At 40.8% G+C, this 15489-nt stretch overlaps 1 protein-coding gene across 2 annotated transcripts in view; it reads right to left on the bottom strand.

Annotated features, from left to right (window-relative positions):
• The window catches only part of LOC311034998 (myosin-IIIb), a 34658-nt gene extending 19500 nt beyond the window's left edge, over positions 1-15158 (bottom strand). For both annotated transcript variants that reach the window (XM_084043051.1, XM_084043052.1), the window contains exons 1-8: positions 14808-15158; positions 12970-13035; positions 11449-11579; positions 8074-8176; positions 6468-6570; positions 3957-4113; positions 3712-3814; positions 1710-1835 (exon numbers count right to left, since the gene is read on the bottom strand). In XM_084043051.1, the coding sequence (XP_083899177.1) occupies positions 1710-1835; positions 3712-3814; positions 3957-4113; positions 6468-6570; positions 8074-8176; positions 11449-11579; positions 12970-13035; positions 14808-14909 (891 nt within the window). In that variant the 5' untranslated portion in view covers positions 14910-15158. The remainder of the gene's footprint in view (positions 1-1709; positions 1836-3711; positions 3815-3956; positions 4114-6467; positions 6571-8073; positions 8177-11448; positions 11580-12969; positions 13036-14807) is intronic.
• Between the last annotated feature and the right edge of the window lie 331 nt (positions 15159-15489).

Below are 15489 nucleotides of genomic sequence, written 5' to 3'. Positions count from 1 at the left end.
ATAGCATAAAACATCGCTATATTACAGGTCAAATCTTATTACTGACTGCTTCAACAGCCACATTTTCCGTCAGGGACAGATGAGGCTTTCCATATAACTTTATGATTAGGTAGCGCAGTGGTGAAAGACCATAAATACATGAGAGTGTATATGAGAGAGATAAAGAAATGACATGAGTCAGATTCAAATCCAGTAAATTGTGACTGGTTTACACACATTTGGCTTGTGTTACTACCGTATCCGCTTGTTTATAAGTGTGAAAAGCACACACCCTATGAGGTGCTGATTTGAGGAGGCATGTTATGCAAGAAGAACAATACATTTTCTTTTAAACCTGAAAAAAAAAACTCACATCCTGACATAGCCACAAAACGAAAACGAATAATTTAAACACATGAACCCTGGTGTCCCTATTGTTGGCATGTCATAATAGGTGAACATTTAGCAAAAATTGCAGATCTACAAGCTCGCGTAGATCAGCTGTTTTCGGTGCAGGGGAAAGAGGGGACCGTGTAAAGACCCCTTGGAGAGCCGGTCATATAAGTATATATTTCGGTTTAAGTGGTTAATAAAGAGCAAAATGCTCAGTGATCATTTAAGTCTTTATTAAACACAGTCAAATCCACAGTGATAATTTAACTCTGAGAATGCAAAAGTGGGGTCCATTTGAGTCAAGATAAATGGGTACTGAGGTGTTCTACTTTATCTGTCTATAGGACAATAACAATAAAACAATTGATATTCCTAGATTACTCCCAACGGGTGGACAAGGAAACAAACGATAACCCTCAACAATTTCCTGCTTCCTTCCTGGACTTCTACATCGGCTACAGTGTTACTATATATGGACAACGCTTATACAGTGTGCAAAGTTTCCCCAGGGGGGGGGGGGGGGTTGCTGGGCTGGACGTGGATGGGCAGCCGGAGGGGCTAACTCTCTAATCCTGCTATGTGAAATACAATTTTGTCTATCTCACTTCTGACCTTCCCACCAAGTCCATGGTCCATGGTAGGGGAAATAAAGTGCAGTTATATTGATATTCATGTGCCCACGAAACGCACATTATCGAGTGCAATGTATGCGATGCAATGCGAGAGTGCGGTCTAGCCAACACCAACTCGGGACTCCTGAATCGCTGCCCTCCACACTCTCCTACTGTATCTAGCATCAGGGTCTGGAGCTCTACAGTATTGTTAGCTACAGTAAGCAGTGCATCTACGTAGGTGGTGCGCTTCTTACCTTCCTGCCTTTGCCCTGGGTTGGCCCCACAGAGTCCCACTGACGCAGTGCCCTGCCAACCTCATCCTTCTAGTAAACACTGCTCAGTTGTTTGCCATTTGAAGCTACACGTGGGCTATAATGCTGTAATATTTTGCACTAATAGCTTTGCGCTTACAGCCATCCAAAACTATGCCAAAGATAACACAGAGTACTGGCACAATACTCTGCATAGCGGCCCGAACCTCTACTGACTCCAAATTTGGGCAAGATTTCAGCACGATCACAGCCCTATTGACTTTGAGTATCAAATTAAATAAAGTAAATGAGTGGAGGTACTTGTATGGCCTACTGGCAGCGTGCATATAAAGTTTGGCGCTGATTGGTCAAGCGGTTTGTGAGAATTCTCCGCACAGTACGACACACACAAACAAACAAAGACAGATCCTGTCATAGACGGACAGGTTTATATACAGTAAAAGAAACTCACAGCGGTAGCCTTCACCCAGCCCTTGGACCTGTCCGAAACCTTGAGAGTGTCGGTTTCCGTTGTTTCGAACGTGATGTTGCCAAGAGACAAGATACCTGCCAGTATGGTCAGCGTGTCCACCTTCTCCTGCAGTGGTGGAAGAGAAGACGGTGTCAGTGTTATAGGATACATCACAGGTTTGAGGACGGTAACGTCAATATTCATCGGCAGCACAACTGATCGGTTCAGAAGTTTGACAAAAAGCAGCGGAGTCGGTTCAGTTGGTGCTAACGGACAAACAAGGTGGTCCCAATGAAAAGGCTCAACCCGCCGCAAGAACACTGGCTGCATTTTGTATTTCCAACGTATTTACCTTTACACCCCATCTAGTCTACATGGTTCTCCCAATAAAAGGAAGAGCGGTACATAATATTCTGTATGTATGATACTGTATGGCTGTCAGTAGTCGGTCGCACAGTGTCACATATGACACACAACACACGAGGAACGCCACATCCACAGTGATGGTTTAGGCAACGCTGAGGGGGATTTTATTAGTGCCTGCATGATACCCACACCACACACACACTGCGCTGAGTATAATTGGCTCCAGATTGTGCTCCAGATTACCAGCCTTAAACTAGAGGCAAAGGTTACTGTACATGTATTTTTTAGCGGCGCTAGCCGCTCTATACCTTTAGGTATAGAGCGGATATTAGCCCTCTATACCTGGCTTTTGCGTCAACGTTCTGATTGGTCAGGCTCGCCAAGGTTCTGATTGGTCAGGTCCGTCAACGTTCTGATTGGTCAGGTCCGTCAACGTTCTGATTGGTCACTATTCATGACATCACTATGTTCAACCACGTATCAGAATCTCTTCAGAAACTAGGCTTCACTCAACTCATACAAGAAGCAACCCACTTTGAGGGAGGACACATAGACCACGCGTACTTCCGAAACAACGGACAAGTCACTGCACATCCATCTCTGTACAGTTCATACTACACAGCAAAAGACCACGATGCTTTGCTAATAACACTAAGGTCAATATAAAGACTCTGGGTACGGCTTATAAATTGTATACATTATTTCATAAAACATAAATATCTTTCTGGTACCACATGTATACACAAGGTTTATTTTTTATTTCCTCATGTTTTTTTTTGTATATATTTTTATTTTCTCATGCTTTTCCCCCTTCTTTTTTTGTATGTATTTTTAACGGCGATGGTCCTGCTCTATACCTGGCTTTTCCGTCAACGTTCTGATTGGTCAGGCCCGTCAAGGTTCTGATTGGTCAGGCCCGTCAAGGTTCTGATTGGTCAGGCCCGTCAAGGTTCTGATTTGTCAGGCAAGGGGACTATTCATGACATCACTATGATGTCAAGGTTTATTTTTTATTTCCTCATGTTTTTTTTGTATATATTTTTATTTTCTCATGTTTTTTTTGGTATATATTTTTATTTTCTCATGCTTTTCCCCCTTCTTTTTTTGTATGTATTTTTAACGGCGATGGTCCTGCTCTATACCTGGCTTTTCCGTCAACGTTCTGATTGGTCAGGCCCGTCAACGTTCTGATTGGTCAGGCAAGGGAACTATTCATGACATCAATATTATATCATGAATACAAAATTAGATGGTTTATATAAACTGTAAAAGTCCGGAACATAAACACTCTGGGTACGGCTTATAAATTGTATAGATTATTTCATAACACATACATATCTTTCTGGTACCACATTTATACACACGCACACACAAAGTTTATTTTTTAGGTACCCACTCTATCAGCTATGACAGATCAGTTTTTGCCACTTACCTTGGAATGCATTTGGTGATTCGCTTCCAATGGCACTATTTAGTGCCACTGGAAGCCTTGAAATAAATTTACAGAGATTTAATATTGTTTCTCTAGTAGAAACACATATCTATGACAAAATATATCAAAGGCGCCGCTACCTTCACACAGGTGAACTCCCCGAGAGACTCAATAATTTCCACAAATCCATACATGAGTTCTTACCTGTTCCTCAAAGCCCACCATGTCCATGGCATTACACACAGCATTATACTTCTCAGTCCACTTGTTTGTGCTCTCATCTGTTCGATAATGTTCACTGAGATACCTAAAAGACAAGACAGATTTTCACATATCATAATATTTATAATATGTACGTATACACAGATGTATTATTTCATTGCCAGGCATAAAGGGGCCCGAGGGTTTCTCAGATTTTGCCGAGCCCCTGTCACTGAATGATATCTCACCTGTACTGTGTAGCATCCAAGAGGCCGTACATCTCTTTGTCCTCCAGTGAGGTGCCTGCCAACATGCAGTGGAAGATGTGGAAGTTCTTCTCGCCCTCATCCTGGTGTACGACTCGAGACTTTTCCAGAAGGTACTCGTTGATCTTGGCTCCTTTTACTGTTGGGCAGATCAGGACAAGCCGTGTGATGTGAACAGCACAAACCAGTATTCTTCTTGTGAAAAAAATAAGGATTTATGGTATTTCATTTAGCAAGGAAAACAAACACCATTGTGTATCGACTCATAGCACTTTGTTGGGTCCATCCGTCAGTGTCCGTGACAAAGGCCTAAATGTCGATAGTCTGTCTGTTTGCCTTGTCTGTTTGCCTTGCTCACTACTGTAAATAAATCCTTATTTTTTCACCGGATGGAGAGTGTCTTGGTTTTTTTTTCTATGACTGTCTGCACCACTAGGAGAATTTAAATAAATAAAAATTCACTTCATGGGATTTGTTTTCACCCAAGAGCGCCTGTTACGTAAGCCACTGGATCCACACAACGGTTCCTTCCTTCTAGTGTTGTAAACAACTGTGTCCTACTGTGCCTGTGAGAACCTCCCATTGTGCGTATTAATTCCCTATTCCTCATCTGCTGACTTAACAACTTTCAAGCCGGGGTCCCTATTAGTCATAGGACTGACTGTACATAATGTTCAACCTCACCACTATGTCTACTTAATAATACTTGGCAGCATCAGAACCAGCTCTGCAAGGTTCTGCAACGGCTTCATCCCCAGGCTGTCAGACTTCTAAAACGTCCGGCTGCCTCCCACCACATACGAGTTAGCACCCCACCTCTACCACACACACACACACACACACACACACACACACACACACACACACACACACACACACACACACACACACACACACACACACACACACACACACACACACACACACACACACACACACACACACACACACACACACACACACACACACACACACACACACAGCCCCTCCCCCGCCCCATGCCATGACTTCATAGCATTTATGACTGCTCTGTTCCTGACACTTTATACCAGAGCATTATAATTACAATTAGGTCATGCGTTAGGCATGAGGTCATGTGAACGGCAAATGGTTGCATTTCTATAGCGCCTTTCTCCAAACTTTACAATGGTCCTTTGGACCCAGACGAAGGCGCCTGAGCCAAAACGCGTTGGATCACCTGCGTTTTTAATTTTGCCAAGCCATGACATAATAAAGGTGTTTTAGCTAAACTGAACAGAGTGCCTTGGATTCTTCTTAAGTTCACCTGATTCTCTCAGCCTACTACAAAATGGAAGGAACTTGACCTACAATTGACAGCACTTCCTCGTTTCTTAATTCATTAAGACCGGGAAAGCATCTGTGTCATTTCATTGAGCTAATCTGCTCAATATGTCTACATAAGGGTGGGCACACTGCATATTAAATGCCATAGAACCACCTTGTTTTTGTAAAGGAAGTAAAACCACTTCCTATGTGGTATAATGCCTTTCCTGTGGAGTATGATGTTGGTATTGCGTTACACCTTGGGCGGTTAGAAAAGACATTTTGTTCAGCCTTAAACATCAACCCAATTGACCCTAACCCTAATTCTAGCCTTACTGCTAAAATAGTCCCTTCAGAAGTGCAGCTTTACAAGATTTCCCTCAGCTTTCTTTCCTTTAAAGTAAAAAGAAACATTGAAAAAATAGCCAATCTACAAGTAGATCAGCATTTATTTTGTTTTACTATTTTTGAGTTTATGGGGAAAAATAAAAATAAAAATAAAAGAAACAGCCAATCTAGCTCTAGCTCAGTGGCCTTGTGAGATTGGGAGGTCAGGGTTCAATCCCCTGGCTGGGTCATACAGTACCAAGGACTAAAAACTGGGACGAGTGCCCCCCTGCTAGGCACTCAGCATCAAGGGTTGGATTGGGGGCAAGTCCCTGCGACATACAATGTCCAGGGGGCTTACTTGTGCAGGCTGCCTCATGCTACAGCAACAGGAGATAGGCTCCTGCCCTACAGGCCACATAGCTCGGAAACCGTTGGTTCCCAAGTAGATCAGCTATTTTCGCTATTTGTCGTGTGCCAAAGTACATAGGGCTTAAGTGGTTAATGACCAAAATGTCCTCACAATCAGTGGTTCCCTAACCTTTTAGCTCAAGACCCAAAAGAGAAATTGGATGCGTCGCTCCAGGTTGTGAGCTTGTAGATCTGCTGTTTTCACTACTTCTTAAACTTTTTTTTACATTTATGGAAATTATTAGATTTTTTCATTTTATCTATGAAATACTTTTGAAAAAATGTGGAATTGATTTATGTTTTATTTTAATCTTTTGAAAAAACATATTTTTTTTAAATAAAAAAAAATGAGATATTTGTCCGCGACCCAAAGATGGGTCCCGAGTCCGACCCACTGTCTGAGAAACAGTGCTCAAAAAGTATAAAAGAACACACACACACACACACACACACACACACACAAAACCTCACCACAGGAGTTATGGAAGCGTAGTTGCATGTACTTTCCAAAGCGGCTGCTGTTGTCGTTCATGACTGTCTGGGCATTTCCAAATGCTTCAAGAAGGGGATTGACCTGGGAATGACAAATATAAGTGTAAAGCTTGAAGAGAAATGGACTTTGAGGTTGTTATTCCATAAACACAGACATTTGAGTGACTTTTGAGTCATGGCCTCACAAGATAATTTTAAAATGTATTTTTGGGTGTTTGGGTCCCGGGTACCATTTTTATCCAAAATGATTAAACAATACCTGAAAAATGTACTTGAGGTTGGCCAGGCATAATTTTGTGATTCATAATTCATGGACATTTGATTTTTTTAAACATAATTTTGACAACAAATCATGTCAATTCAAGTCTCTGTAAATTGATTTGATTTTGTATTTTGCCCTTGTCAGTGTGTATCTACCACTACAATATCTAAACACAAGTATAGACTTTATATCCCGGGGGGAATATAGGTCAGCCCAGCATAGAAAATCTACAACAAAAGTTGGATACTGTACAGAAAGTGTGAAAAGTGTGCATATTGCCACTTCATTACAGCGCCAATGTACCAACTGGGCATAGAATCTTTCACAAAAATATGCCCATGCATTGAACAAGCAAGTGTACAAAAACATTATTTGAAATATATGCAGCTAAAATCATGAACATGTAAAAAAAAAAGAATGTATACTTTTACATAATGGCTCCATTTAATAGCCTTACTGTATATACGCATAAATACCCTGTAACATATGCACTATAGAGAGTTACCATTGGTGAAGCAATACCTACATACAGTAAGTATGGCATAATAATAATAATCATGAGACTTATAGCGCTTATAGCGCTTTTCATAGTACCTATAAAGTCGCTTTACAAAACAAATCAAAATAAACAACTTTATTAGGAGCAAAAAAGTTGAAAGGCTAAACAACATGCTAAGCAAAGCTAAAAAGCAGAAAGGGAGATTTGGTTTGAGGTGGGGCAAGAAAAGGTGGGTTTTGAGGGAGGCTTTGAACACGGCAAGGGTGGGGGCCACCTTTGATGTGAGGTGGGAGTGGGTTCCAAAGGGTGGGGGCTGCAACTGAAAAAGCCCCGTCACCCCAGTTGCGTTTGTTAGTTTTTTTTTGGGGAAGTCCAGGAGGTTGTCATCACCAGACCTGAGGGAGCGGGAGGGGGCGTGGCGTTTGACAGGTCAGGACGAGGTCAGAGAGGTAGAGGGGAGCCTGGTTATTGAGGGCCTTGTAGGTGGTGATGAGTATTTTGAAATCTATTCTGTGTTTTACTGAGAGCCAGTGAAGGTCGTGGAGGACTGGGGTGATGTGGTCTCTGGATCGGGTTCTGGTGAGGAGTGGGCAGCAGAGTTTTGCACATAGTATTGAAGTTTCTTGAGAACTTCGGAGGTGGAACCATAAAGGAATACTATTGCAGTAGTTATTGCAGTAGTTACTATTGCAGGCATGCTGTAACTACAGTGATATGGGCGTATCTCACACTAAGAACTGCAGCAAGGGCATAGTCCAGAAAGTGCAAACAGAAACTGGGCACAAAATAAACTCAGCCTGCGGGGTCTGTTGGATCGTACCTACCTGTAAGATCTGTTGTTCAAGCTGAGAGTTGGCACTCGACAGCTCCATGATTTGTCTAAGTAACAGCTTGGTGCTCTCTGTCTTCCCTGCACCGCTCTCACCACTGCAAGAAAGAACAAGCTTTAGAATAGGTTCAAACTTTGATTCCTAGGGAGCAAACCGGGTCACTAAAGCAGACATTAAACCAAAAAGCAACAATAAGGAAACATTTAGTCATGTACAAAAATAAATACAAACATTCTGAATGCCAAGCTCCCTTCAGATAACTGTATAATGTTTGTGTGCCTCTCTTCATGGATTGAGCACCTACAGTAGTTAACCCATTAAGACCAGGAAGGCATCCGTTTCATTTTAGATTTGAGCTAAAAAGCATTATTTTATACTTCAAAAATCTTGAAAGTTTGTGCAAATCTTTGAATATATATATGTTTTTTTAACGCCAATCTTTGGTTCTGGGAGTCCCTGGAACAAAATATTTTCAGATGGGGTCCGTGGCCAAATACATATCATTTTGGGGGTCCTTGACATGAAAATGTTTGAGCACCACTGATATAGCAGAAGTTTTTCAGAAAACTGTTAGGATTTAGACATTTTTAGAATTAATGGGTTAATCTAATTGCCCAGTTGGCCCTACAGTTTGGACCAGCCTCTTCTTTCCCTATTTAGTAACATGGCAGTATGACAGTCTCAACAAAATACAAGAATGTTTTAATATTATTAAGACAATCCCTCCAAACTGGGCAGTAGTATATACAGATGTTGTATATAGCCAATTTATCTGTAAAAGCAAGGCATTATAACACAAGAATAGAGGTTAACAAATGGTCCCAAATGGCAACGGCCTGGTTCGACTCTTAAACCTAGGCTGTGGAAGGGCCACAGGGCCCTAACTGAGGATCTGGGATCACATGCTGCATGGGACATAAGCTTGGAGCCACGACAAACCACAATTTAAAATTAGATCAGTAATATCTTCAAATGTTGTCAATTTAACGTGACTTCTTGCTGCCAGATTTTGTATAAGCTGGAGACATGAGAGCAACTTGTGTTAGATCCATCATGTACTTATTTGCAAGTCTTATTTGCCCATGCAAACCATCTCTGGTGGTGTAGTGCAGCAATACCAACTGCTTATCAATTTGGTAGGGAGGTTCAATGTGGGCTTGAACAATTTGGCTGGCAAATGTCTTTTTTTCATTTTGAGTCCATTTGGAATCTGGATGTTTGTAAACAATTGTTATATAAGGGCATCTCTGTTCACAGCCTTCAACCACTTAAGCCCTATAGACTTTGTTGTTCGAATAATAGCGAAAATATCCAATCTAGAAGCTATAGTGTTCACGCTCTAGAAGGCATGTCACAATTTACGCAAGCGGGAGGCTCCTCTCACCCCCTTTTTGTCATTCTAAAAAGGTTATTGTGGGTCATCTTATATATCCTTGTTGCCCAGGGTGACTATCGTCCTGGTTCAGTCCCTCACGATCTATAGCTGGCTGACCAGCTCATTCATTAGTGACTCGTAAACCAGGGCAAGGGGGCCCCACTCAGAGCCTGTCCAGGCTGTGAGGACGCGAACCCTTTTTCTACCCCTTGTTTTTCAGTAGCGGGGGGGCGGGGAGCGGGGGGCGCCCTAGTCCCTACGTCACATCCTAGACGGATAGCTCCACCCACACTGGGTGAGCGCTGTCAGTGCAGCGGAAGTCGATGCGCAGACGGCTTTGTTGACCAATTCATAGAACCGCATTCTTTAAAAAAGAATGTTTATAGATTTTTTACTATCAAATACATTGATTAAACACTTTAATCAACCCTATTTTATACTTCGTTGTACAAAGGTGTTGTGCAAAATAACAAAATGTCCCGAAATTATAAAAAAGTTACTCATAAGGCTATCATCATATAATGATTTACTTATATTGACTGTATCGACAGCTGTTTCACTCATCTAATATAACAGTTTATACTTAGGCTGTCTTGAAAGTGTAATATTTAGAGAAATTCTAAGTTTCAAACGCAAATTTTATTTTTAATTTAACCAGTAAAACCACGTTGAGACACAGTCGCAAAAGTAGTGGTGAGACAGCTGTTTCACTCATCTAATATAACAGTTTATACTTAGGCTGTCGTGAAAGTGTAATATTTAGAGAAATACTAAGTTTCAAACGCAAATTTTATTTTTTATTTAACCTTTATTTAACCAGTAAAAACACGTTGAGACACAGTCGCAAAAGTAGTGGTGAATTAGGCAAATGGATATTTATTATATATTTAGACTGCATGTTTCCTTTAAAGTTTAATGCACGCAACTGTTTTCGCCAGATTTCATTTCTGCTGTTTCTCATGAGCGTGCGTCAGTCGGGCTTCAACAACAAAGCCGTCTGCGCATCGACTTCCGCTGCACTGACAGCGCTCGCCCAGTGTGGGCGGAGCTATCCGTCTAGGATGTGACGTAGGGACTAGGCCGCTCCCCGCCCCCCGCTACTGAAAAACAAGGGGTAGAAAAAGGGTTCGCTGTGAGGACAGCCATGGGCTTGACTTTTACAACAATAGAAGTTCAAATGCTAAGCACTGCGCAGCAACCAGCAGCTGGTTCCTAACAACACCAACATGTACCAAACCCTACACTTCGCCTATCACCAAAAAAACAAGGCTTACGTCCAACCCCTTTCTCTTTGTGCTTGCTCAATATCCTTCACATTGTCATCCAGGAAAAGTGATTTGACAGTTTATTGCTTTAAATGTCGGCTGTGGTTTCTGGTTATTTGCATTTGGGGAAGCTGAGCACCCGTTTATGCGTCCATACAATCTAAAGCAGAATACACTAAAATATTAAACTGGGCATGAACAGCAGGTGTACAGTGTGTTCAGTACCAGAAATAATAGTGAAGTTGAATAGTGTATGACTAATATGACAATTAAGCACTTAAGCCCTATGTGTGTACTTTATCATACGGAAAATAGCGAAAATTGCAGATCTACAACCTTGTAGACAGAGGTTGACATGTTTTGAAAACTTATGAATGTCCATCTATAACAACATATCCAAAATAGGGATTCCATGTTGAAAGTGGTAAACCCCATCTAAAAGCTGACAAAAGAGAGAACTTGGTACATTGTAAGGTACGGTAAGCAACACAGCTTCAGCTAAAAAGATACATTATGGTGTGACATTACTGCCATGATTTTGTCAACTGGCATGATCACTAGGCACACCTATATCTACCACACCCATGATTAACGTTATTAACTGCAGGTATGTTGCTTACGTCACAGTGTACCAAGGTCAGCCTCGCCCGTACATGATTCTCAACTTTTAGGTGGCAGCACAATTGGCCTGTACTCATAATTAACACACATACACGCTAAAAGACATACCTTATGACAATACACTGGTTCCTTGGTCCTGTAGCCAATCTACCCAGCATGGACTGATAGGCTCTAGTGGCCACAGCAAATATATGGGGTGGTAAGATGTTCTTTTCATGGCACTTATATCTTTCAGACACCTGCACATTACACAAAAGAAATCTGAGATCAAAACAGTGACAGTCAAAACCGTACGTATGTGAAGCATTATTGTTGGACACAGATGGATCTATTCAATGTCAATGAGATAGGGTATGCAAGGTAGCATAGTGGGTATAGCAGGGTAGCATAGTGGGTATAGCAGAGGTCTCAGGTTCAGTACCCAATGTATCCTGTCCAAGTGCCCTTAAGCAAAACAACAAACCACTTCTGGTGATTACAATTTGTGACTCGCAAGCTAAATGCCTAAAATGTAAACAGTCAAAAATGCATTCAGCACTAAATCAGAAGATCCTGTGCAAGCGCAAGGAAACTTTCTTAAATGCACTGAAAACAATTAAAGGGGAATTTTGGACCACGGTTTTCTTACCTTTTTCTATGATGTTATGATATCTTAGGATGAATGGTACAGTAGAAAAATGTCTCCATCCCGGGTCCGCCCCAGCTTAAAACGTGCACCAATAGGCCTTGCGCTAGACTAGATTGTGTATTTTAATACCTTTTTGGGGATTTTTTTTTGTGAGATCTGACATCTGTTCATAGTGTTCATAGTGACAGAAAAAAAAACGGAAGTCTCGCTAGACAAGATTAAAATCACGAGATTTCAATCTCTTCTAGCGACACTTCCGTTTTTTGTTTTTTTTTGCATAGTGCTAAGCTGTGGCGGACCCGGGATGGAGTTATGAAAATGTTCTACTGTACCATTCATCCTAAGATATCATAACATCATAGAAAAGGTAAGAAAATCGTGGTCCAAAATTCCTGAATAGAAGAATACTTTGTGGACTGGATTCAGGTAGTGACCTGTCATTTCATTGTCGGTACATTTACATGCACACATTTACATGGTCCATTTAATCCGGTCTCATCCAGTTCAAGTCAACACTCCCTGGTTGCAATTGACCCAACTTGAAGGTCAATTTGGGTGTACATAATGTGGTTGAACCTGCTCAATATTTTATTTGGACATATTTTCCAAATGTAGCTAAGGGTCTATGGTCAATTGGTCATAAAGAAAATTATCTGTTCAGGTATGGTGAATGGCAAAGATTTTAGAGTGACTGTGCATAGAATTGCAAGAATTTTCACAAAATACTCCTTAACCTTTTTTAGGGTTGGAACTTGGAATAGCTGTGTGCTGTATTGTGCTTCCATAAGTACAAAGTAAGTAAAGCCAAGGTGTTGGTTATTTCAAACCCTGTAACAATCACACTAACCCTAACCTTACTATTTACAGTAACAAGAGTATTGTTTGCATGTAAACATAGTAATTGGGGCAGCTTTGACAGGGCAGTGATGATGATGATGATGATACGAGGTCAAAACAGCTTAACTCCACATTACAGCGATGTGTCCCTCTGAAGCACTTACCTCTTTCTCATAGAGAGGTAGATATTTAAAGGGATTTATGGCCACCAAAATATCCCCAATGTAGGTCTGGAACAGACAGAAAAAAGACCAACAGTGAGTCAGTTTACTAGGTGAAACTGTCTTAGTGACAAAATTGAACGTACAGTGCCCTTGTATATAAACTAACCTCCGGCAAGAAATATTTGCTGATAAACCGGTTTGACAAACTCAGAACCAAAACGACAAGCTTTAAGAAACTTAAGACTGATCTGTCAGTGAACAATAATAAAACTTTATTTTGCATAGGAATTCTCAACCCAGACATAAAACTTAAATAGTTGTATTCAAGGAAACTTGATGTTCTGTGAAATAAGTCAAAGTCAATGTAAAATGACAATAGACCTTGTTTTACTTTATCTTCAAAGGTTATCAAATAATCTAACAGTGTGAGTATGGTCCTCCTGACCTGCTCTTCTGTTGATATAAATAGAATTGACTGACTGACTGACTGACTGACTGACTGACTGACTGACTGACTGACTGCTTGGTTAATTGAAGGTAATGCCTCAATTCTAGAAGTTACTATTGTAAAAGTGACGTTGCTTGGTGGATGTTCAAGGACAAACAGACAGCAGAGTGTGTCTACATAGTGTTCTCAAGGGCCTATTGTTTTGTCTGAATTCAGGTAAAGGACATTTTTGACACTAGTGTACAGTGCTTGCTTTGTTGCTCAGGAGTAAAACTGTGGCACTGAACCTGAAAGAGGTGCTAAAAATACTCCTGAACTCAAGTTATTAAGTGGCAGCAAATCATAGCAATCTCATTCCAGGTTACTGTTGAATACAAACATAAACTTATGTTGATTGATTGAATGAATACTTTATTAACAATTGCAAATAGTACAGTGGTACGGTATTACAATGATTGCTAAAAAGGATAACTGAAAAAGCCCTTTAGGGGCTTTGGGGCTCGTTTCCATTGTGGTCCTGTCAGTGTATTCAATTCATCGAGTAATATAAGAGCAGTGTAGGCAATACAACAGTGTCACAATACAATGGTGGCAGTGGCTTGTTTGGTAGTCAAGTGATCTCTGACATTTTATGGAACATGTCAGATAAATCATTTCGAAACCCACCGTTGTTCTGTTGTTGACAGAGGGGGGTAGAGAGGGGAGGGGTTGAACTAAATGACAGCAAAGCCACGTCTAACATGTACTAGAGTACTTATGTCATGTTTCAGGGCTACAGTAGCCCACACTTGCGTGTTGTTCTTAAAACAAAGATTCATTACTTTTCACACCTTGTCAGGTTTGAGGTTATATCATGACTTTTGAAAATAGCTGATCTACAAGCTCACAATGCTTGTGAGCTTGTAGATCTGCTATTTTCCAAAGATTTGTATACATTTTGAAAACTTGAAATGGGACATTCTGCATAAGGAGTCCTTTCTACTTTTTTCTTTTTACTTTAAGTACATTTTGATACAAATAGTTTGGTACTTTGACTCAAGTAAATTTTGACTTGTACTTGTAACAGAGTATTTCTACATTGCCGTATTGATACTTTTACTTAAGTAAAACAATCGAGTACTTTTCCCACTAGTCAGTGGATTGTGCTTTCCACTGTTTTAAGGAAAACCCGCGACCACATATGCTGACAAGACACAATGTCAGCGGAATATCTGATTACTATGAATAGTCAAGATAAATACATATTATTGCCAGACCAGTGATGGAAATACTCACATGTTTTACTTAAATAAAAGTATCAATACTGCAATGTAGGTCCGAATCAGAACTTCTGACACTATGGATGGCCACGTCAGAATAAAGCAGGGCATTGCATTTAATTCATACTTACATAGATGTGATCCTTCTTGAAACGCTGGCTTAACGACTCCAACAAACTGTTCTCATCCAAATCCGACAAAGTGGCCAAGTCGTCATGGAGAAATGCCTCCATTGCCGACAGTACTAATAACAAATACCAATAAAACTAAAACAATAAACTAACATACACACACACCACCTGGACTTTTAAACAGCGTCCTGAGTTGTTGCTCTGTCGTGGAAATAAAAACAAACAGAGTCAGCACTTCTCATGGAGAGTGCTAAGTGCTGTGAAGTTGCATTTCCAGTGGAACCGACGCTGCTTATTAGCTACTGTGTGTCTTTCTGTCCAATCTGTCTGTCTGTCTGTCTGTCTGTCTCTCTCTCTCTCTCTCTCTCTTGGGAACACAACACAGAAGTTAGAGAGATCAGCCTCTTTTTTCTTTTCTCCACTGACTCCTCTCTCTCCTCCCCTTTCCTTTTCTTCACTGAATAAATTAACCCCTTCCTCACCACGATGAGTAGGCTGAGTGCAACCACAGTTCAGGCAGTGTGACACCTCACCACCAGGCTGATACATCAATGTACCATGTTGTAATAATATTTATGTATGTATGCAACTAACACATGATACATTTAATTCTCATGTCATGTCAGTTTTATTTGCATTGCATATTTCAGTCGACAGTATATACTGTAGCTATACTAAATAT

This window comes from Gymnoscopelus microlampas (assembly GCF_963454915.1).
Source record: "Gymnoscopelus microlampas genome assembly, chromosome: 19".
Classification (NCBI taxonomy): domain Eukaryota; kingdom Metazoa; phylum Chordata; class Actinopteri; order Myctophiformes; family Myctophidae; genus Gymnoscopelus; species Gymnoscopelus microlampas.
This window is presented reverse-complemented; position numbering and strand designations above follow the sequence as displayed.